Below are 21,851 nucleotides of genomic sequence, written 5' to 3'. Positions count from 1 at the left end.
ACACCCCGCGGTTCCTGCCTTTCATTTCCTGTCTCTGTTACGAGTGTAAAAGCCGGGTCAGAGTTCAGACAAGGAGAACCAGCAGCTGACGTTTAAAATACTTTCTCCCTCGCCTCTCACAGGTGATACAGAGCGCACCGAGGCCCGCGCCGGTGCTGCTCCTGATCACAGTGCAGCCCGAATCTCACTGTTCGTCTGCTCACTGCCCTTGCTCCCGTGGCAGTTCTGGAGCAGAGGCCCCTCGTTTCGGAGCCAGGGTTCCAAAGGGATTTATTTATTCGGGAGCGCTCACGGCGCCACGGCCGCGCCCTCCCCCGCAGGCTCTGCCCGGCTCCAAGATGGCCGCCCCGGCCCCCGCGCGGCCTCTCCTCTGCCCGGTTCCAAGATGGCCACCCCACTCCCCCATCGCGAGCGGCGCCTTCCCCGCGTGCCCGCCCCTGCCCCGCCCCTCCCGCGCGCGGTGGCTCTTGCGTCACTTCCGATTGTGCAGCAGCCATTTTGTCTTTCCGCCGCGGCCGCTGCCCGAGCTTCTCCCTCCCTCCCGCCGCCCGGGGCCGCGACACTCCAGTTCCCCCCCGGGCGCGGCTCCCGCTGGCCCCGGGGCCCAGCCCCCTTCCCCGCCCCGGCAGCGGCTCCGAGGGCGCGGGGGGTAGCTCCCGCGCCCCTCCCCCCCCCGTCATGTCCAGCGAGGAGAGCTACCTGGCCATCCTGCGGTACCTGACCAACGAGCGGGAGCCGTACGCGCCGGGCACGGAGGGCAACGCCAAGCGGAAGATCCGCAAGGCCGCCGCCTGCTACGTGGTGCGCGGCGGGACCCTGTACTACCAGCGGCGGCAGCGCGACCAGCAGCGCTTCGCCGAGCTGGAGGTGGTGCTGCAGGCCGAGCGCCGCGCACGCCTCATCCGCAACGCGCACCTGGCGCCCGACGGCGGGCACCGCACCCGCCTGCAGACATGGCAGGGGCTCTCGCAGAAGTACTGGTGGAGAGGTGGGTGCAGCCGCGGGAGACGGAGCGGGCGGACGGGGCTGCGGCTACTGAGGCGCTAGGGCAGAGTCACAGGCTGGGACAGGCTGGGAAGGACCACAGTGGGTCGTCTGGTCCAGCCTCCCTGCTCAAGCAGGGTCATCCCTGAGCACACGGCACAGGATTGTGTCCGGACGGGTCTTGAATATCTGGGGTGAGGGAGACTCCACACCCCCTCTGGGCAGTCTGTTCTAGCACACAGTCACTTGCACAGTAAAAAAGTTCTTCCTCATGTTCTGGTGGAATTTCCTGGGCATCAGTTTCTGCCTGTTGCCTCTCGTCCTATTCCTTGGCACCACCGAGCAGAGCCCGGCTCCATCCTCTTGACAGCCTCTCCTGATACTTACAGACACTGATGAGGTCCCCTCTCAGCCGTCTCTTCTCGAGGCAGAACAGACCTAGCTCCAGTCCCTTAATTATCTTTGTTCCCTCCACTGGCCCCGCTCCAGGAGCTTCGTGTCTCTCTCGTACTGCAGGGTCCTGAAGGGATGTCCTGGTGTCCTCCCTGGAGAGAGCAGGAGAGCAGATTACCGGTGCCACCTCGAAGCACGTGGTCTGTGTCACTCCTCAAGGGGCAGGGCTCGCTCTGCGAGGTGCACCTTGGCCAGCAAATTGTCCTAGGGCTTCTTACCCAGTAGCCCTCCTTTGAATATATGGAAACACGGAACAGGACTGTCCCCCTCCAGGTGTTGCATACAGCTCGGTTAAGGCAGGGACTTCTTAAAGGGAATGCCTTGTATAGGGAGATAATCCGTTCCATGTGACTCAGGTTAGCTTTTAACTTCATCCGTGCATGTGGATGGTGATCATGTTTAGGTACTACAGCTGCCAGTGGTGGTTTGCAGTCCTGACACTCGTTTTTATATTTATCTCTTTCTTCCAATGAGAAGCTGAAAAGACCAGACCAATTCTCAGCTGAGTCCTGAGTGATATCACAGCTGTTGAAAATGGTGGTGCATGAACAGCAATAATTCCCAGTTGGGGCCTTCTTTTGGCTGAGCCAGTGACTTGACATCTTATTCCCTTTGGATTTGCTGTTCTACTTTTAGTCCTAGGTATCCATTAAAAAATATCCTGCTTTTCACTTGCCAAGGGCCCAGATTGTGTCTGTATTGCTTCTCTTGTTCTACTTTCTTCATCAGTTAGCAAGTCTGTCATTTCAGCTTTGTTTTTCCCTATCTTGATTTGGAGGGGGTTTGCTCTGGATGCAACACATCCTTCCAGTACAGATCTCCTTGACTTGAATACCCTTTGATGTGGAAAAGAATTTGTTGTCTCAAAGTTGATATATCTATTCTGGATGGTGGTTTCCTTGCCTTTATCTGCATTCTCATTGTCTGCCCAGTATTGGACTGTTCTAGCATCTACTGTCACCCTGTGCTGGAAACTTCCCCGATGGACCTCATCACATCTTCTGTTTGTCAGGAGAGAGCATTCTGTATCCTGCATCTTTTGAGGCTACTAGTCACCTTTATTTGCACAACCTGTACTCTCCTGTTTCTCTTGCACTGAAAATCCTAAAATTCATTCCCTGCTTTCAGTTCAAGTATTATGTTTCCTTTAAAACATTGTTTTCCTTTGCCATTGCAATATTCTTGGGCTTCCAGTGGACAGCAGCTTTGGCCCAGGTGTCATGTGGGGAGATGGGTGTCAGTCTAGTGTTTGTCTGCTCCAGCTGGGAAGCAATGGGCTGGAGCATGGCCCAAGGGCCAGGATGGGTGTTGGATACGTGATTTGAAGACCAGACACCTCCTGTGCTGAGAACTAGCCCTAATTTGAGATAAAATCAAGAAAATGTAAAAGTGTTTGAAATAGGCGTGAATGTCTTGGGTTGCCTTAAGTGTGTGTTTTCCTGATCTTTACAGGGATACATATGGAATGATAGTGCATCTCATACCCTGAGAAGGTGTGAGCAGTGCAAGTCTAAGACTGTCAGCCAAGTTTTTGAGCTGTGCTGGGTTTGAACTATAGAGGCATGGCTGTTACGTATGTTCTTATATTCTCCTAGTGAAGGAAATCAATTTGGATTGAAAGCCATACGCAGAAAATGTCTGGGTAACTAGAAGAGGACCCTGGGTTTAGGAATTGTTAAGTATCTAAAATTATTTAGTTACACTGATTAGAGTAGTGGTGGGAATTACTTGGTTTAAATTCCAAAATTATAAGCAATTGATTTAAATCAGTGTTAATAATATGTATCATCATCATTGCATAAAACACAGTTGATCCCAATTTTTGTAAAAACCCTTAGGTGAGCAGTCCAATTCCTGTCCCCTTCAATAAGAACAAGCCATTCGTGTTGGCTAAATGCAGGATTACATTGCAGGTTTCATTGTCTTGGGATTCTTACAGTAAATGTCCAAGTACTATTATTTTTTTCTAGCCTTAAAAATCTTTCTGGGAGAGTTTGCTTGATGTAGTGACATTCTAAATGTTATTTCAAATTAATGGGTTACAGTAGTAACATGCAGTATCATGAAATGGTGTGAGAGAATCAGAACTGGTAATGTGAAGTAGGAACGTGTAGGCAATTTACTTCCCTTTCCTTGGTTAGCATGTAATATGGTTGTGCTAATCACCTACATGTTTAATTGTGTGTTTAAGATAAATTCAATTACAATGAGAAGCCTAATTAAGCTCCATTAATTTTCCTTAGGTATCCTTAAGCAGGTTAAAGATTACATTAAAGAATGCAGCAAGTGCCAAGAAAAGCTGGATCGCTCTAGATCTCTGTCAGATCCTTCTGAAATGCTGGGGGAACTAGGACTGGATGCAAAATCTCATGAAGACAGCAATGAAACAGATGATGAATTGAGTAACACAGGATCAATTCCAGCTGCATCCCCAAAGCCTGTGAAGAAGAAGCCAATAGCAAAGCATGAGCTTGTGTTTGTAAGTACCATTGTTTACATCTGAATGAATTTGAATTGTCTGTTTCTGCATTCTTGGTCATGTACTTATTTTCCATTGTTTTGATAATCTTGTAGTAGCAAAACAATATAAATTTTGCCAAAGATATTGAATATGTGCAAACGGGTTACTGGTATAGATGACATGAAATTAATTATAGTACACCACTGTTGAAAAAGAAAATCATCCTGACTCCTATTTGTGCATATAGAATCCAAGGTAAAATGAATGGCAAAATTACCAGTGGTAAAACATCACATACAAGATTGTCTTGGGCTCTTTATCTGTTCCTTAATAAATGATGCTATACTGATACATAAAGTTCTTGTTCATAAGTGCAGGCTCATGGGCATGTAAAGACACAAATCTGGAAACCATTTCAGACTGTAGCATAGAAAAACATGGTCAAAGAACTGTTTGAATGTGTCTTCCCATTTTTCCAGTTGTGTTCTTTTAACTGTGTTTGCAGGGAGGGTGAAGCTTAAAGAAGAAAACAATAGTAAATTTAAGCTTTATGTTATACAGGCTTGAACTGATTGCATGGTTGCAGAAAATAATCCTTTTCTGTATTTCAGTGTGAATGCTTAAAAAGGCACAATCTAAATGTAATGAAATTTTCATAATGTTGTTTATGACAGGTGGACAGTAAGGGCCTTGTGAAGCAGTCATCTTCCAAACATTGTCTGTCAGTCTTAAACCAGCTGAATCAGCAGAGGCTGTCCAATCAGTTCTGTGATGTGACTTTGCTGATTGAAGGAGAGGAGTACAAAGCTCACAAATCTGTCTTGGCAGCCAACAGCGAGTACTTCCGAGAGCTCTTCATTGAAAAGGGAGCTGTCACTAGTCATGAAGCTATAGTGGATCTGTCAGGTGAATTGCTGTGGGTTTCAAAGCTAGAAATCATAATATCCTAAGTAAGGTGTTTAATTCAGTCTTTTTTTAATGTTCAAGACAACCAAATATTTTTATCATGCTTTTTTCTCTCTTTTAATCTAAAAGTATTTTGTGTGGATTTTAATGCTAAAGCAATCCCTCTGATTTTGTCCAATCTGATTTTCCGTGGACTATGGTATTTCATCTTAAAATATCTGAGAAGCTTTTGATTGATTTTTTTACCTTACTTAAGTGTGTTTCCTCCTTGTATTGGTCACAGACATTAAAAGGGAACATAATCAAATGTTGAATACATCAGTGGGGGATGTTGACTAGCTTCTTGGAGAGCTGTTTAGCTTACCAAATGCTAAATTGTTTCTTAATTCTCTGAAGTAATATTATGCATGTCTGCTTATTTCTCAAACCTTCTGGTATGTTAAAGATTGGAGACAATTCTAAAATTAATGCTTTAAAAACAGGTTTGTAGTGATGAAGAATACTGTACAGAACATATGCCTTCTGCATTGCTTTCTCATGAGTTCTTAACTGTGCCTGTCTCTGTGTGAACAATACATTTCTAATATGAAGGTCCAGAAGCTCCCCCAGATCAAATGCTTGATTCATGATTTACACAACTGTGGAAAATTTTACCAAATTCTTATATTTAAGCATTTCTATCTATATATCCATATATTTGTTGTTTCCAATAGCTATTTTTTTGTTTTATTTTTCTGCCGCATCAGTTGATACTTAAGTCCTGAGTGCTTTCTGAATGTAGCAGGTCCAGAAAAATTTTGGTTAAATTAATGTGTCTCAAAAATATTGTGGCTCTCCCAGCATCTTGAAACATTTTTCTAGGGAATTTTATTGTGAAACTACCTAAGTTCTATGTAGTTATTGGAAAAGTTGTCTGAGCTTACTTACCCATAGAAAATACATGAGGAGAAAGCTTTTGTGTAAATGACAACTAATTGAGTCCCAGTGGAGAGACTTCAGTGTTATTTCAAAGTATGTTTTGCTCTAAATTTCAGACTTAACCATATCAAAGGTGAACAGTTGTATTCATCATGGGATATTTTGGTGTAATTCGGGTCATCAGTACTTGCTCTAATACCTTGTTTTATTCCTGGTAGGGTTCTGCAAATCCAGTTTCCTGCCTCTGTTGGAATTTGCTTACACTTCAGAATTAACTTTTGACTTCTGTAGCATGGCAGAAGTGGCCATGCTTGCCCGGCATCTCTTCATGACGGATGTCCTGGAAATCTGTGAAAATGTGCACAAACAGATGGAAGAGAAACAAATCACGGTGTACCAAAAGGGAGACATTCAAACTGTGGAGTCAACACAGAACTTAGCAGAGCAGGCTGAAGCTGAGACACAGCCCACGGATGGTGCTGAACCGCTTAAGCTCACAGACAGTGAAGTGCCAGTAGCTGTGAACGGAGCTCCTTCCTCTGCTGGGACAGAGGAGGCAGCAGCACCCCAGCCCAACCTCCTGCACCCAGAGCCTCTGGAGGCCACTCCCCATGATCTTCCACAGCCTGAGGAGCAGTGTGAAAAAGCTGAGAATTACATCAAGATCCAGCTGGTGGAGAGCATTTCAAACAGCCTCTACGAAAGGTTGGGTGTGGAAGATGTGGACACAGAGAGTCAAACAGAAACCGAGACCGTTCAAAATGAAAGTGATAAAGCACATGTGGACACTGCTGCTGAAGACTCCTCAGAGACACTCACGCAAACAAGTAACGAACAGAGCATCCCAGTTTCCCCGCAGGAAAACCTTGCTTCCAGCCAGGATGATACTTACAAGAGCAAGCTTCGCCAGCGTTCTGTCAGTGAAGGGGGATATATCAGATTGCATAAAGGAATTGAAAAGAAACTGCAAAGCAGAAAGACAAATCCTAAATCTGCAGTACAGCAGGTATTCTATCTGGCATAAGGCCTGTTGTCAGTAATTACCAGTGTTTCAAAACCTATCTGAAAAGACTGCTTCCCAAAAAAAAACCAAACAAACAAAAAATCCCATTGACTTGGCATCAATATTCCTTCCATATTAAAGATTTTGAGTATGCTCAGTGATCTTAGCCCAGCCTCAGTATCTTCTCACAGCAGTCCTCAATGATCTGTGAATTTAATTCTTAACTATGTCATGTGTATGTCAGTCATAGACAAATGTATTTATCTATTAGGGAAGTGAGACCCTACACTTGTTCAGACTGGAAAACAGCATTGGGAAAGAAAAATTTGACATCCCGTGTGGATCTTAAGATGTAGTCATAAGTCACAATAATGCAGTCCTGCTACCTTCAGATTGGGGTCAGTTCAGAAAAAAGGTTCCAAGAGCGTTGATGTTAAAAACTCTAGCACTCGAATATACTGAATGTTTAGCCACCAGTTCCACACACAGGGGAATAATTTGTTATCATTACAACACCCTCATAGCCAGAAACTGTAGCATTAGTCTCTTTCCTACTGATGGACAGTTCAAATCCCAGGTGTTAGAACTAGCGCAGTCAAAATACTTGAGCAGCCTATTTATGAGGGTTGGAAAATGACAAGTTTTTGTTCTGTTTTGGGAGGGGGGAATATTTACCTTCAGGAACAACTCCTGTTAACTTACTTTGCAGTTTTTAAATCCAGCCCATTGACACATGAGGTCCACAAACAGTGACCACCTATGGAAAAAAGCAGTTGGTTTAGATAATTGCTCGGGATTGGATTCAGGAATGGGTTTCTCCTTTCCTAACTCATTTCATAGCTTTTAGTGCTTTTGTCTCGGGCATCCCTCAGCTTCCCCCTATGGCACTGGATGTGTCATAAGCTTTGGGAAGGAGACACTCCTTTCTGAGTTCCCAGGTTTGATGCTGGCAGAATACCAGGAAACTGATTGCAGGGAAAATGCTGCCGACTTGAATTACAGTGCTTCCACTTGGCATTCAGATACCGGGGATGAGGTGTGCTGTGTAGGAATTACTTTCCAAGCTCTTACTAATCACACACTGAACAAAATTACTTTTGTGGCTTCACAATTTCGCTAAGTTTGCCTAAGTTTTCAGATCAACGGTAAAATTTAAAAAAATATATGAAAATGTTGTCTCTGTATTGAGTTTGTTTGGCTTCCAGAGGCATGGAAGGGCTGGCATGTTTTAAAAACTGTTAGATACCTTGCTTGTTGGGAGAACAGGACAAAGAAATAGGGATGCTTGTATTTCCTTCCCTTGCCTTATTCTCAGAACCCCAGAGGGTCCTGATACAGGAAATTTCAGCCTGATCACTTACAATTTGGCTTCTAAAGAATTTGACAGTGAGTTTCTACAGAGGAAAATGAGATTATCAGCTCCAGGTAGCACTGTCAATGATGCCTAACAAAAAACCACTAGTGCCTTACATAAAAAAATCTCCAGGAAAGCTGGAATACTCTTAATCTGAAAGAATTAATTTGCTTAAATACTGTGAATTTTTGGTAGGTTATTAATAGCTCATAGGCCTTTTTTTTAAATTTATTTAATATGATGACTTTTCTAGCAAAGCTAATATAAATTCTGAAAAGGGAAGTTGAGGTTCAACAAAGGGTTAGAAACATTTGATGGAAATTGTGACTGGTAGTACTTTGTGATTTCCCTGTAACTATCCCTTAGCTCTCACTTAGGCAATTACTCAGGGCTGAATAGTTATTTGTCCCTGAACTGCTAAATCGTTGTGTGCCCATTATCATAGCCAGTTTACAGTTTTAAGACCAGTTTGTCACTCACCATGAGATCTGTAGTTTTGTAGTGAACTGAAATAAGGTAACTTTCTAGAAGCTAGGTTAACTTTGCAAAATTAACAGGTATTATAGCAACACAGAAAAATCAGTTTTTAGTACTCACTTGCAGAGGAAGTATGAAATACAGTGTAGCAAAATTCATTTAAGAGTTATGTTTTTCCAACCTAGGTTGCCATGAAGCTGGTACAAAGAGGGAAAAAAATGAAACAGTCCAAAAGAGAGACCACAGAAAATAACGAAGTTGAAGCTCAGCACAAGTGCACAGAGTGTGGAATGGTGTTCCAGCGGCGCTATGCACTTATAATGCACACACTGAAACATGAAAGATCTCAAGAATATAAATGTCCTGTAAGTTGAGGGTTTTTTTTTTTGTCTGTAAACCTCCCTCTTAATGAAAATTCATTGAGTAATGACGTTAGTAATTATTTTTTTTTGCCTTTTCTTGGTACAAGCTTCTATTTTCCTTAAGGATTTCAGAGTCAGATGCAGTCTTGATCTGGGTGGGGTGGGGTAAAATGTGGTGCAGCCACTTGGCCATAAGATTAAAAATGTGTAACTATTAATTAATCTGAGATAAAATACCTATTGGAGTCAGGTTATAGATTTAACCCTATTACTCTACTCCAAATCTTTGATTACCTTTTTGGTTTTTAATTTAATTTTGAGCATTAAAAGCAAAGTAAAGTTGTGATATTTTCTTTGCCAGCTGTGTAAAAAGGAATTCCAGTACGGTGCATCCCTGCGGGCCCACCTTGTCCGGCACACTCGGAAGACCGAAGCCAACCCCGCAGCTACGAGTGCGGAAGGGACGGGTGTGTCTGCAGTGAAAGGGAGAACCAAACGGGAATTCGTGTGTGATATCTGTGGGAGAACTCTGCCTAAGCCCTATTCTCTCAGAATACATATGCTCAAACATACAGGTGTAAAACCACACGCATGCAAGGTAAAGTCATTTTACCCTCAGAATCAAATCGGTAGTGGTCTCTTGATATTTTGGTATTGATGCTGTGCCCTAAAATTCATGTTAATTTTAGTCACTTCAGAATAGGGAATGCTGCTGTAACATCCTGATGAAATTGCTTGCAGTCTGAGAGCAAGAAAACTAGAATGAATTTGAGTTGTGAAAGTCCACATTCCTGTGTCTAGAAGAATGTCTTCCCTCGAGTATTCCTTTTTTTAATAGACCAGCTCTATCACTGGTGCAAAATCAAAGGTGTGGCCATCCTAGTTCCCAAGAAATAGAGGAGGTTTTGTTGTGTTTGAAGTTAAACACGTATTATATAATGATTTTTGTTTGTTCTATTTCACCACATGCGGATTTTTTCAGGTTTGCGGAAAGACCTTTACATATAAGCATGGATTAAAAATGCACTTGGCTCTCCATGAAGTACAGAAACAGTTCAAGTGTGACTTGTGTGAAAAGTCTTTTGTCACAAAAAGAAGTCTTCAGGAACACATGAGCATTCATACAGGTAAGTGATGAGAAAGGGAATCCTTTTCCTTTGTCTGGCTGTTCTGTGCTGCTGAACTTCGTTATTGTTCTTCAGTGTCAAAGGCACTGTTTAAAAAAAGAAATGGCAGTTTCTCCTTTTTCCTCTAATGGTCAGGCAGCAGAAATAGAGGGAAGTAGTCATTTTCTGGGCTTATTTTACCATAGCTTAATGTTATTATGCAGATGTTCTATACAAGAACAGGGAATTGTGGTTGGTTTTTCCTGTGGTTTTATGTACATATTTAATGTATCATGTCACTTCAACAAAAAATAGACAGCAAGCTGGAATGTTTTAAAGCACTTACACTTCCAGCCTATACTTCTAGAGGAAAACAAGTTAAATATCTCAAAATCTCCATGTACGTTTTACAAGACTTGCTGAACTAATGCTGACATTTTAAAAAGCCTGGTGTCTTGAAAGATCTTAGGATGTGAAAGAATGACAGTATAATAATTTAATACAAGTATATATTATATTTAATATATTAGTACTCATCACTCCTACATTGATGAATTGGAGCAGAAATTTTTATTTTAAGGTATTGTTCCACAAGTTCAAGATTTAATACAATTAATTAAGCAATGCTGTGTTGCTGGAAAAGTTGCATAATATGTGAACACAGGCAATTGGGAGGTGGGTTTCACACAAGAGGGCAGTTTTTAGACTGCTCTCTTCTCATGGCTGATTAGTAGCTGCAATGAGGTACTTGTGTGTAAAAAAAGTGAAATAAAGCAGTTTAGAGTTGCTACTCCACTCTTTGTGTATTATTGCATTAGCACATACAAAATACACTTAAAAATTCTGTCTGTGTAATTAAACCAACTTCTCTTTGTAGTACTGCTCTGATTACTTAAGATAAACTATATGAGAATTAAAAAAACCACTCTCACAAAGCACTCCAGAGAAATGGAGGCCTGGCTTGGTAACATATTTTGTTTTGTTTTTTTCAGGAGAATCCAAGTATCTTTGCTCCATCTGTGGAAAATCCTTCCACAGGGCATCAGGGCTCAGTAAACACATAAAGAAACACCAACCAAAGCCTGAAGTTCGTGGATATCAGTGTACTCAGTAAGTTGGTTGGTGGGTTTCTTTGGTGGGCTTTTTTTCTTAACATTAAGATCCTCATAATTTTAAAGGTCAAAAGCAGCTCCTTGTTGTAGTGTAAAACTATTCCACTGGCCTGAGATAAGACTTTTAAAGCATAAAAGTAAAAAACCACATTTTTGTAAATACATGTGTTGGAGAGCAAAAGCTTGGTTTTAAACTGTAACCTGGCTCTGGTTTCACACAGTTGTTCTCTAATGAGTGTGTTTGCACTGTAACAGGTGCTGTAATCTGTAGCTATGTGGGTTTACAGCTCCTTTGTAGGACAGATAGGAGTGGTAAGGTTGTCAGAGGCCAAGGGCCTTCAGCCTGGTTTTGCCCTCTCTAAGTGTGATAGGTGATTTCAGTTTAATTTGAAAATGTCCTGTATAGTCTACAAGGTCAGGTACTTGTGTGCATCGCAATGCACACTGTGTTTAGCAAACAGCTCTGCGGGAACATCATCATAAATCAAGACTCACTGACTGTTGCATTTAATTTGATTATAAAACATGCAAAACCACTTAAATATCTTTGCATTGTGGACTTCAGTTTAGCAGAAAGTGTACTTGGAAAGAGTGCATCTCTTAGTGCATTAGTGAAACGTGGATACTTTTTCCATGACCAAGCAGACTATAGGGGAACCTTTCAAGTGACCAAGAAGGACAAATAGTGCTTAATTTTTTTGAACTCTCAGTTAGGTCCCTGGGAAGCTCTCTCAAGTATTAAGAGGAGTTGCACAATTTATGAGTGCCTGTAGCATCTCAAGATTTTAATGAAAGCAATAATCTGAAGTATTGTTTAAGGTATCTCTGGTAGTGCTGCTGCATGCTAGCAAAAATAATATTTTCTGAGTGCTGAAAACTTACTTTAATTCTGTCAGCAATGTTCTTTAGTGCTTTTTAATGCTAAAAATATTAATCCTAGAAGTACAAAGAAAGACCTAATAGAGGCCACAGACACTATTTCATGAAACACATTAGGGAAGGCAGTTTTGGTTTGAAGGCGAAATATGTTTTAAAAATGAATTTTTTTTGTTTAAGGCAGTAGAGTAATGGATGGAAAAGATCACCTAGACAGAGAAGATATTTTGAATCCCCAGCTTCTTCAAGATAGACACAGTCCTTGCTGCTTCTGCTGCAAAGATCTCTACTAAAGATATTATTGATGTTTTCTCAAATGGTTTAGAGACCTTCACTAAGCAATAACCAGACTTTAGTTTTTTAATTTGGTAGCTTGGAATGGAAACATCACTGCCAGGCTTTAGTTTGAACTTCTGGCCAAGCTGAGTGAAGCTGAACATGAGTTATTTTCCTAAAATGGTTGTGGAAGTTTTTCAGTGATGTGTTTGTTTGATTGCTTTCATTTGTGTGTGTTAGAGGGTGGTGGTTGTTTGAGTTTTGTACTTCTCTAATGACTTCTCCAAATATGCAATCCTTGAGGAGAGAGCACCGAGTGCCAATCTTTGTGATACTTTTTGATGTGGCTGTGTGAACCAAGGATCTCCGAGAGCCCCATTTGAAGAGGAGCTGTCATTTTTTGCAGCCTAGGAGGAGGAGTTTGTTTGGGTGGCTCAAGGATCATCACCTATTTTCCCCCCTGCCCTCAAAAGCAAAGAAAACTTTTTCTCCTGTCCAGAATGCCCATTATTCAGGAAATGTAATGTAAAAAGTTTTGTTCCTGCGTGGAAGCTATTTTATATTTTCAGATTCCACTGGAGGTTGAGAATTCTGAGATTTCCTCATTCCGGTGGTTGATCGTCTACAGAAGTTGAATCCTCCACCTTTGCTTGCTGACATTTCTCTGCCTCTGTCCCTTTTTGAGTCATAGAGCTCTGTGATGTTACATGAGCGAGGAGATAGAGATGATCAGCAGAATTTCTTTCAAAGGGAGAAACCATGTCTTTGATTAGACCGGTCTCTGTAGAGAGAGAAGAGCTATACCATAGCTCTTCATACCAAGAAGAGCTATATAGTCATATTGTGGCAAGGTATAAATGAAGGAAAACAATAAGGTTGCCTGGATTTAGATGTGTATAAGCATCTAGCTAAGGAATGAGTATCACTACTTTCAGATGCTTTCTTGTAGGATCATGGATTTGATATTTTCATTTCTAAAAAAACTACATTTGAACATTACAAAGAACAAATTCCAGTTGTCTGTGTATCAGTAATTAATCCTCTTAAGGGAAGAAGCAGCTGTTAATGCCCTCCTATGTTCATATGGTATAATACAAATTTCTTATGTCTCCGAGTTGTTTTGACTTTGATTATTCCCCATCCAAATAACAGAAAGAATGTAGTTACTCATAAGAGACAGTGTGTTTCAGAGGTCCTCAGGTTTTATCCCAGGCTTTCAAACAAGCTGCTGTTTTTTTTAATTTTCCCTAGTTTGGAAAGGGATTGTGCTTTATATAAATATTGATGATGCAGTAGGTGTTCTCAAAGACTTTAGTTGCTATTAAAGAATAGGGTCCCAGTGCCTTTCTTATATAGGTTGCTAAAACATTTACTCTTACAGGTGTGACAAAAGTTTCTATGAAGCACGAGATCTTCGGCAGCATATGAATAAACATTTAGGTGTGAAGCCATTTCAGTGTCAGTTCTGTGGAAAATGTTACAGCTGGAAGAAAGACTGGTATTCTCATGTAAAGTCTCATTCTGTCACAGACCCTTATAGGTAAGAGAAAATTAACAGCTGAAATGTACTAATCAAAAGGAGGTTATACAGATCCACAGCCAGCCAACAAGGAACTACCTAGTCCACTCTAAAAGTACCATTTGATTGGTGGTGACTGGGGTCTTGAGAATGGGTGGGTGACTTTAAACAGTGTGGTTTAGCTGTTAACCTGCTGAGATAGTCCTGGGACTAAGATACATGACATAGTGTGAGGATAAATATAATTGATGAAGTTAGAAATGCTTTGTGTGGGATCTCACTTCCCTAGAAGGTAAGTGGAATCTTTGTGGCTGTGGATAAGAGAAAATGTAATTCAGTCCAACAGTGTTACTTCTAATTAGGGAACTGCTTGTTATATGAGACAGTATTCCCATTAAACTTTGCCTACCATAACTCAAGTGCATTTTGGTTTAAATACATAAGTGTACCATAATGATTTTAATAGATTTCTCACTTAACCCATTTTAGGTGTAATGTATGTGGAAAAGAATTTTATGAGAAGGCTTTGTACAGAAGACATGTAAAGAAAGCAACACACGGTAAAAAAGGAAGAGCAAAACAAAATCTGGAACGAGTTTGTGAGCATTGTGGAAGAAAATTCACCCAACTCCGGGAATATAGGAGACACGTGAACAATCATGAAGGTATGTAGAAAACAGTGATGACATCCCTCAACCCCTAAAACCATGGTGGAGAGAGGGATAATTATTTCTTTGAGTCTGTGTATATCCTATCTGGTAAGACATGTAGGAGTTCTTACAGATTCTCCAGTTAGGTTTAAGCTAGTCCTGGCTTGATAACTTGCTGCCAGTGATTCCCAGAGGTGGCTCCTGGGATCTTTCTAAAACTCCAGTCACACACAGGGACAAGGCCAATTTGTCTTTCTCAGAACTTTAATGGAAGAACTTTTTTACAAGTGATTAAAAGGTGTAAATCTGGCAAAGAATTGGATGTCGTAAAACATTCTCCACACACAGTTAAAATAATCTTCAGATAGGAGAATAATTGGCCTAAATTAAAAAAAACAAAACCAAACCAATGTTGGAAATTGATCAACTTCTTGATTTATAACAAGCAGTAAACTATGGGATGCTTGGTGAAAATATGAAAACATTTTACAGTTTTCTTTTTTAAAAGTATCTGCATTTTTACTTTAGATGTGAAGTATGAAATTGATTTTTGAAGTATGAAATTTGATTTTTGAGTATTCTGTTGTTGCAGCTGTGCTGGGAGTGTATATTCTCCTATTGGAGGGCAAACCCCACTTTTTTTGAAGCGTTTCTCCTTTTAAAGAGCTCTTATGAGTAAATCTAATAGCTGTCTAACTACTGAAGTGGAGATTTTGTGTTTGTTTCTAAATAAAGTGTCCTGCAATAGCCTGATCTACAGTAACTGTGACAGAGGAAAAGCCAATATTGAGATGGCATTGGTCACTACCCATACGCCCCATTAGATATTACAGACCATGGAACTTGGATGTTATGAGGGAGAATAAGATTATAAAAACATCAGGTGCTGTATTTGAACATATGCAGTGTAGAAGAGAAGGTGAAACAGGTGTAGGTGTACAGAAGGACTTACAGAAACAAAGGGTGTCTAGAAATAAATGTAAGTGACAAATTCTGTGAAGTAAAACATGGTTTCAGAAAGGCATCACCAGCAAAAAAAAAACTAGAATTGATATTATTAAGTAGTGTGCACTTAAAACAGGGAAGAAACTTCATTAAAAGGAATCCTGAAAAGTTTTTTAGAAGTAAAATGTTAGATTGGTGTCTTAGTTTAACAAGATTACAACTTAAAAATTAAGAGACTTCCACAGAAGTGTGGAAAAGGAAAAGAAACAGCTTTTTATTAACAAAATCTGAATAAACAACAAAAGGTGCAATCAAAAACTTTCAGAAGAAACAAAACAAAGTCCCAAACCCCAGATGGGGAGGAAGAAACCTGCGGCAGTCCGAGGGAGAAATGCAGGACTGTCCCAGCAGTTCAAAAGCTGCTCGCAGCCACGTGTGCTTGCAGCCAGCAATGAAAAAAGAATGAAGTCCTTTTCCCACAGGCAGTCTTGAAAGCAGAATACTTTGCTCTGAGATGGGTTGGTCTCTCTCAGTCGTCTTCCATGAGGTGTCCTGTGGTGAAAAAATTTCCTTTCAGGAAAAGAGGACAAGGCGGCCAAAAACCAGGCTTCTGCTCTGTCCTGTCCCAGACCAAACCCCAAAAGCCCCCAAACAAAAGACTCCAAGCCCTCCCTGCCCTGCCCAGCCTGTGCAGCTTCGCTCTGCCCCCACTCCCATCCCGGAAGAAACAGATGGGGGGGTGGGGGCACCACATTGGGAAAAAATTCCAACATTTCTTTTCAAACCTATGACAGTTGGGCTCAGCACTTGTTGAAAATCTTACCATTGAATGTGTTATGGTTGCATTATATTGTAGCCCAGAAGTGGTGAACAGGATCTCTTTCTTACATGGCAGATGTTACAGCATTCCTTTTGTTCTTTCATACTCCTCTTTTCCCTGTCAGTTCTCATCGTGGCTCATGCCTGTTTATGAACTCTGGTGGTCATCTCTTCCTTGCTTTCCCCCGAGCACAGGTGTGAAGCCCTTTGAGTGTCTGACGTGCGGGGTGGCCTGGGCCGACGCGCGCTCCCTGAAGCGCCACGTGAGGACACACACCGGGGAGCGGCCGTACGTGTGCCCAGTGTGCAACGAGGCCTACATAGATGCCCGGACCCTGCGGAAGCACATGACCAAGTTCCACAGGGACTACATACCCTGCAAAATCATGCTGGAAAAAGATACTCTTCAGTTTCACAACCAGGGGACGCAGGTGGAGCATGCCATCAGCATTTTAGCAGCAGACGTGCAGGAGCAAGAAACCGAGATTAGCTTTGGTGCTGGTGAGGGTGAGACTGTGGTAGTGACAGGGGAGACGCTTGAAGCCATCGAAGCAGTTGCAGCTACTGAGGAATGTACATCAGTCTCTACTCTTTCTGACCAAAGCATCATGCAGGTGGTGAATTATGTATTGGCACAACAGCAAGGACAGAAAATGGCTGAAGGGACGCAGGCCATTGAAACTGTAGAAGTAGAAGTGGCCCATGTTACAACAACAGAGTCCATTTAGTGTATGAGAGAGCATGAAGAGTGAGGTGTTACAATCTGTGAGAGGCAAGTATTGAATGGGTTATCTGGGGCTTTCAATGATGCCTGTTTTCAAACAGTTACTACTCAGTACTGAACATTGTGGTGACGAAATACTGCACCACGCACTAGAGGGAAAAAGTTAAGATGCTCCAGTGTGGGCCAAGGCTTTGAAAGCTAAGATGTCTGTACTGACCATAACTGAAAGAAAAAAAAAGTTAGAATAATGTTTTTTGTGTCATGGAGTAAGTATCATGCTGTAACTTAAAAATTAAAAGAAAAAAACATATAAAAAGGCTGCACTAAAAACTAGAAATGCACAGCTATCAGTAGCTTTCTTTTTTTTGTTTTAATGTGCATTTCCTCAGGTTTGTGAGCAAATTACTTCTATTGGATTCTGTCTGTTTACTCCCCAAGACAAGGGGGTGTTAGAATGCTTTGTGCAGCATGTGCTTCATGTGACATACAAAAAAATTGAGGCTTTTTTATTTGGGCAGAGGCACCATTGGCTGTTAGTGAATCCCAGTTTGAAGAATTGACTTAAATTCCGGGTAGGTGGGTGGCAGTCCAAGGTGCAGCAAAACACTGTTAAAATCATTTACACATAATGGTCAGGGATCTTCTGAAGGCTGAGGAAGTGGTTCTCCAAGATGATTGTGAGTTCAAGTTGACCAGAGGACAGCCCACTGCAGGGAGACTCCTTAGAGAAGTCAACTCCTTCTCATTTGTGAGGGAGGAGCTTTCCCTGCAGCCTCCGTGCACAGCCATGTTTAGGTCAATGTTTGGTTGTCTAAAGGAAGCTGTCACCAGCACTGATGTCTGTACCCAAAGCAGGCAGCCTAATGATGGATGTTTCTAGTTTTGCTCTACATTTAATGTACAAACTCTCAAATGAAAAAGGTGTAGCAGCACACTTCTTTGGGAATGTAAACATGGTGAAGAAGTCCACCTAGTTACGATCTGATCTTGTACGGAGGAGGAGCCTTGCTAATTCCCAAATAGGACACACAGCAATATCAGGATAGAGAAATAGGAAAATCTTAGTATGGGGTAAAAATCAGATTTGTCTCAAAATTACCAGTGTCTCTAGAAGACCTTATTACTGCTGCTGTAAGAAAATACTTCTAGGGCCAGTTAATTACCCAGTGTTATACCACATAGATGGAAAAATCCTTACTAGGTGTTTCTGCAACCAAGTGTGAATCGCAGCCATGCTTGGCCCAAGTTTACATGTTCCTTATTTAATACCACCAACAGTGCACATCTTGATGTGTACAAGGTGTGGGTTCTTTTATTGTTGGTTGTTTGGGTTGATTTTTAAGCAAGCAGATGTTTGTTGAGGTAACTGAAAGTGCTTTGCATATGAACAATCAGAACTGTCTTTAAATGATTCTCAGTCTGTAGTGGTATCAAATATTTCCTCATTTGGACAGTGGCAAGATACCCAAGGAGCCAGAAACCTGTGCTATTGCAGGGTAAACTTCATAAATAAAACAACGTGCATATAATTCTGTGCTACAGAAACAGATCCACTGAAGAAAATTTAAGAAACCCTATGGCAAAGTAACCACCTCATTTGAATTAGTATTTCTACCTTTCATCTTATTTAACTATGTGAGTATCTGTCTACTAAGCTACAGAGTGGACTGTTCTTTTTATACTTCGCAATCCTGTAGATAAGCAGTTATTGAAATTTTTTCAGCAATGCGTAGTTCGAGTTCCTGTCTTGGATCCAAATTAATTTGTAGATGTCTATTTCAAAGGTCAGGGTCTTCCTTCAGAAAAATAATGTAGTTATTTATACATCCTGCAGCCCTTTACAATTGTATTATTTTCTAATTACCAAATGGAATAAAACTAAAATTAATATTTAAAAAAAATACTGATAGCTGTAACTTGAATTTTTTATGGTCAAGAATCTGGAGATAGCCATCCTGCTTAAAATTAAAATACTGCCATTATGATGAAAAAATATTTAAAAGAGCACTAGGTAAAGTTTAAATTTACTTCAATGTTCTTATCCTACAAATTATTACTAAAGTGAAGAAATGTTCAAGGAAAAATAGCTGTAAATAATACTAGAACATTATTTGTATATTTAGTGTGTTACCTTACAAAAAGAATATTACCAGCACCTTAGTTTAATCTTTGGTGCGTTTATTTATTTGCCCAACCTATGGAAGAGGCAGAAGTGAATGTGAATTTCAGAGCCTTCCTATCCACTGTAAAAATGCTGTAACTGACTCAATAGACTGCTCTTTAAAAACAACAACCAACCAAACAAATCCCAAAAGGTTGTTTCCTAAACTAGGTTCAGCCAGGAATGTCAAAGCTGAATGTTGTGCGCCCCTTTCCTGACACGCTGTGCCTTACCTTTCCAGAACGGCGTGAGGTAAGTAGGGAGTGTCACTTTTGGCTTTGCTGTTCCCACGTATGTGTTGCCTTACATTTTTCTTTAGACTTCAGCACTTAGGATGTTCACTACCCTTCTGCAATCTATTTGAAGTCAGACTGCAAATATGCAGTTGATATTTGATTTTTTTAAAATAAAGTTCATGAGAAGTGTCCATTTATTAAGTATTCCTGGTGAATTCCTGTACATAATTAATTTGATTTGTACATTCTGCTCTTTTTATTTAGTGTTAGATGTATAAAGTTATGGTTAATTCTGTCAACAAATAAACGGAGCTTTGCCATGAATTACTCTTTCAAGAAACTTTTTTTGGCGGATGAGGAGGAAGGGGTTGCAGAATTGTTTATTCCTCCTCAGTATTTCTTTCCATATGTAGGCTAATGTCTGGTCTGAATAGTTCTAGGAAGGCCTGCTTTTTAATTTCTGCTTAAGGCTCAAAGAATTAACATGGATGAGGAAAGGAAACACGCTGCCCTCCTGAATTTTGTCAGAACGTGGCTCTGCAAGAGCACAGTGCTAACAAAACACCGTGTATATTGGTACTGAAATCACTCTGGCTGCAAGGCCTCTTGCTGGGGGAGGCATCTGCTCGGCCCCCCGGCACCCGCTGTAACCACTGTGGTTTGTTTCAGGTGGTGGCTCTCTTGACTTGGGTTTCCGTACAGCACTGGCACCCCAAGGCAAGCATCACACAGCACTTCCACCTTGGCCTCTGCTCTGGGATGAATATTTGAGCAGGGGTTGTGGGGTGGAAATTGTCCTCCAGTGTCATCCTGGCTGAAGGATGAGCTGTACAGCTGCTCCTGGGCTGGGAACAGTGTCCTGTGCCTTTGCATTTGCTGTTACAGGAACTTTCAAGGCAACACCAATGGTGCAGAAAGGCTGATTATCTTTTGTGGTTCATCCTGATTCTTCAGGGAAGTGATAAGGGAGCTTTTTAGTGTATTGGCTCTCTGTAAGTAAAAAAGCAAGTATATAATTAAACAAAAACAGGTTTCAAAGGCTGAGTGCTGAAGGAGTAACGTAGCCTACTGTTGAATTACTACTCTTCCACAGGGATGCAACCATAGATGCAAACCAGCCACCTGATGTGTGGATAATTTCACACCCCCCTTTGTTTCTACTTGAGCTAGAACTGTCATTCCTGGCTGTTAAAGGAAGCATGGTGAATTTCTACAGTGCTGGAGGGGTGTATATTATGGTAACATTCAGGAGCCAGTCTTAGAGCTGCTGCTGACAGCGGGGTGGAACCCAGCAGCTCTCAAGCAGTTCTTTACCAAGGCCTATTCTTGTGCAGAAGAGTTCCAGCTGCGGAAGGCGAGAGGCCCCTGGTCACTCTGTTGTCACTCTCAGGCCCAGGGCTGTTGGGGAACATGCTCACAAATCTAGTGTGACCTTGAAGGGGCTCTGCTGAAAATAAGTTGGTCTTCCTCTCCTGGGAAAAGTTTTGTCCTAGAGGCAGTATTTTGCCTTACAGATGGTAACAGCACTGCTGAATGATTTGGTGCTCTTAGATGTGCAATAGTCCAAGCTCTTGTCATGGCTTTAAATTTTACACATGAACAGGACTCTTAAACAAGCATCAAAGTAACAAAAGCAAGGCACACCCTGAGACAGGCTGCAGTTTCACAACTGCCTGTTACTCACTGCAGTTCTAGACAGTGGCAGCTGGTCTGCCTGTGAACAGGGAGGGCCACCACAGTCACACTTCTTTCACAGAGGCACAACTGTGATTCTGTAACTACTGAGCATCAGCCAACATGGTTTGTGCGACTACTATGTTTACTAATTATGGGAGGCTGGGGGAGAAAAGGAGAGATGTTTTTATTAGAACTTGCATTCCCTTTACATTAATAAACTTGTGCTGCCAGGAAAACATCAACATACGCTCATGACTTCAAGTTTCAGTGGAGCTCTTGCTCCATTTGTGCATTTGTCACATCAGGATATCCAATCCCAAAAACCAGATTTATGAACTACACCACAAGCTTAGCAGATGTTTTTAAGACCTCACTGTACAACACCGCACCAAGAGGTTCATACTCTGATTAGCAGTGCTGACAGTCACTGCCAGTCCTCCCTCCTCTCTGCCCAGCCTGAAGGCAGCTGGCTTGGAAGTGTCCAGACCTCAAAAAGGCGTGTGCTGCAGTCTAAATATTTGCTTTGGTGACTAAATCTTGCTCGGACTCCCCCCACTGCAGACTGTTAAATGGAAGTTCGTAAACAGAAACTGAACATGCTATATCCAGAGTTTAAGGTTAACGGTTCATGTTTCATGCTTTTAATTCCATGGATAACTACACTTCTCCTCCGAGGCAGTGGCTCCACATTATTAGATACTAGCAGCTTTCCTAGGTAAGCACTATATAAGATGCCAGTATTTCAAAATTACAGAACAGTAGGAGATCCCTTCATTAATAAAACCAGAAGAAATAAGGAATGTTTACAGGATACAGTAAAAGGCAAATTGTT

The 21,851-nt window shown here is 41.6% G+C and overlaps 1 protein-coding gene across 1 annotated transcript; it reads left to right on the top strand.

The window, feature by feature from the left end:
• The first annotated feature begins 678 nt into the window (after positions 1-678).
• On the top strand, positions 679-19,666 carry ZBTB11 (zinc finger and BTB domain containing 11). The gene is made up of 11 exons (XM_017830849.1): positions 679-988; positions 3,681-3,916; positions 4,573-4,804; positions 5,941-6,728; positions 8,742-8,921; positions 9,280-9,516; positions 9,901-10,045; positions 11,017-11,134; positions 13,670-13,828; positions 14,297-14,472; positions 16,417-19,666. The coding sequence occupies exons 1-11, from the start codon at positions 679-681 to the stop codon at positions 16,947-16,949; spliced, it is 3,114 nt and encodes a 1,037-aa protein (XP_017686338.1). The 3' UTR covers positions 16,950-19,666.
• The last annotated feature ends 2,185 nt before the right edge of the window (positions 19,667-21,851 follow it).

This window comes from Lepidothrix coronata, unplaced genomic scaffold (genome assembly GCF_001604755.1).
Source record: "Lepidothrix coronata isolate B3197 unplaced genomic scaffold, Lepidothrix_coronata-1.0 Scaffold184, whole genome shotgun sequence".
In the NCBI taxonomy this organism is placed as follows: Eukaryota; Metazoa; Chordata; class Aves; order Passeriformes; family Pipridae; genus Lepidothrix; species Lepidothrix coronata.
Note: the sequence above shows the minus strand (reverse complement) of the source record. Positions and strands in the feature narration are given on the sequence as shown.

What these genes read in the sequence shown, in the direction of transcription:
- ZBTB11 (XM_017830849.1), top strand. Translation starts at nt 679, where the DNA reads ATGTCCAGCGAGGAGAGCTACCTGGCCATCCTGCGGTACCTGACCAAC. An exon ending in CTAAATCTGCAGTACAGCAG is followed by an intron (nt 6,729 to 8,741) that starts GTATTCTATCTG and finishes TTTCCAACCTAG; the next exon opens with GTTGCCATGAAGCTGGTACA. An exon ending in CTCAAGAATATAAATGTCCT is followed by an intron (nt 8,922 to 9,279) that starts GTAAGTTGAGGG and finishes TTTCTTTGCCAG; the next exon opens with CTGTGTAAAAAGGAATTCCA.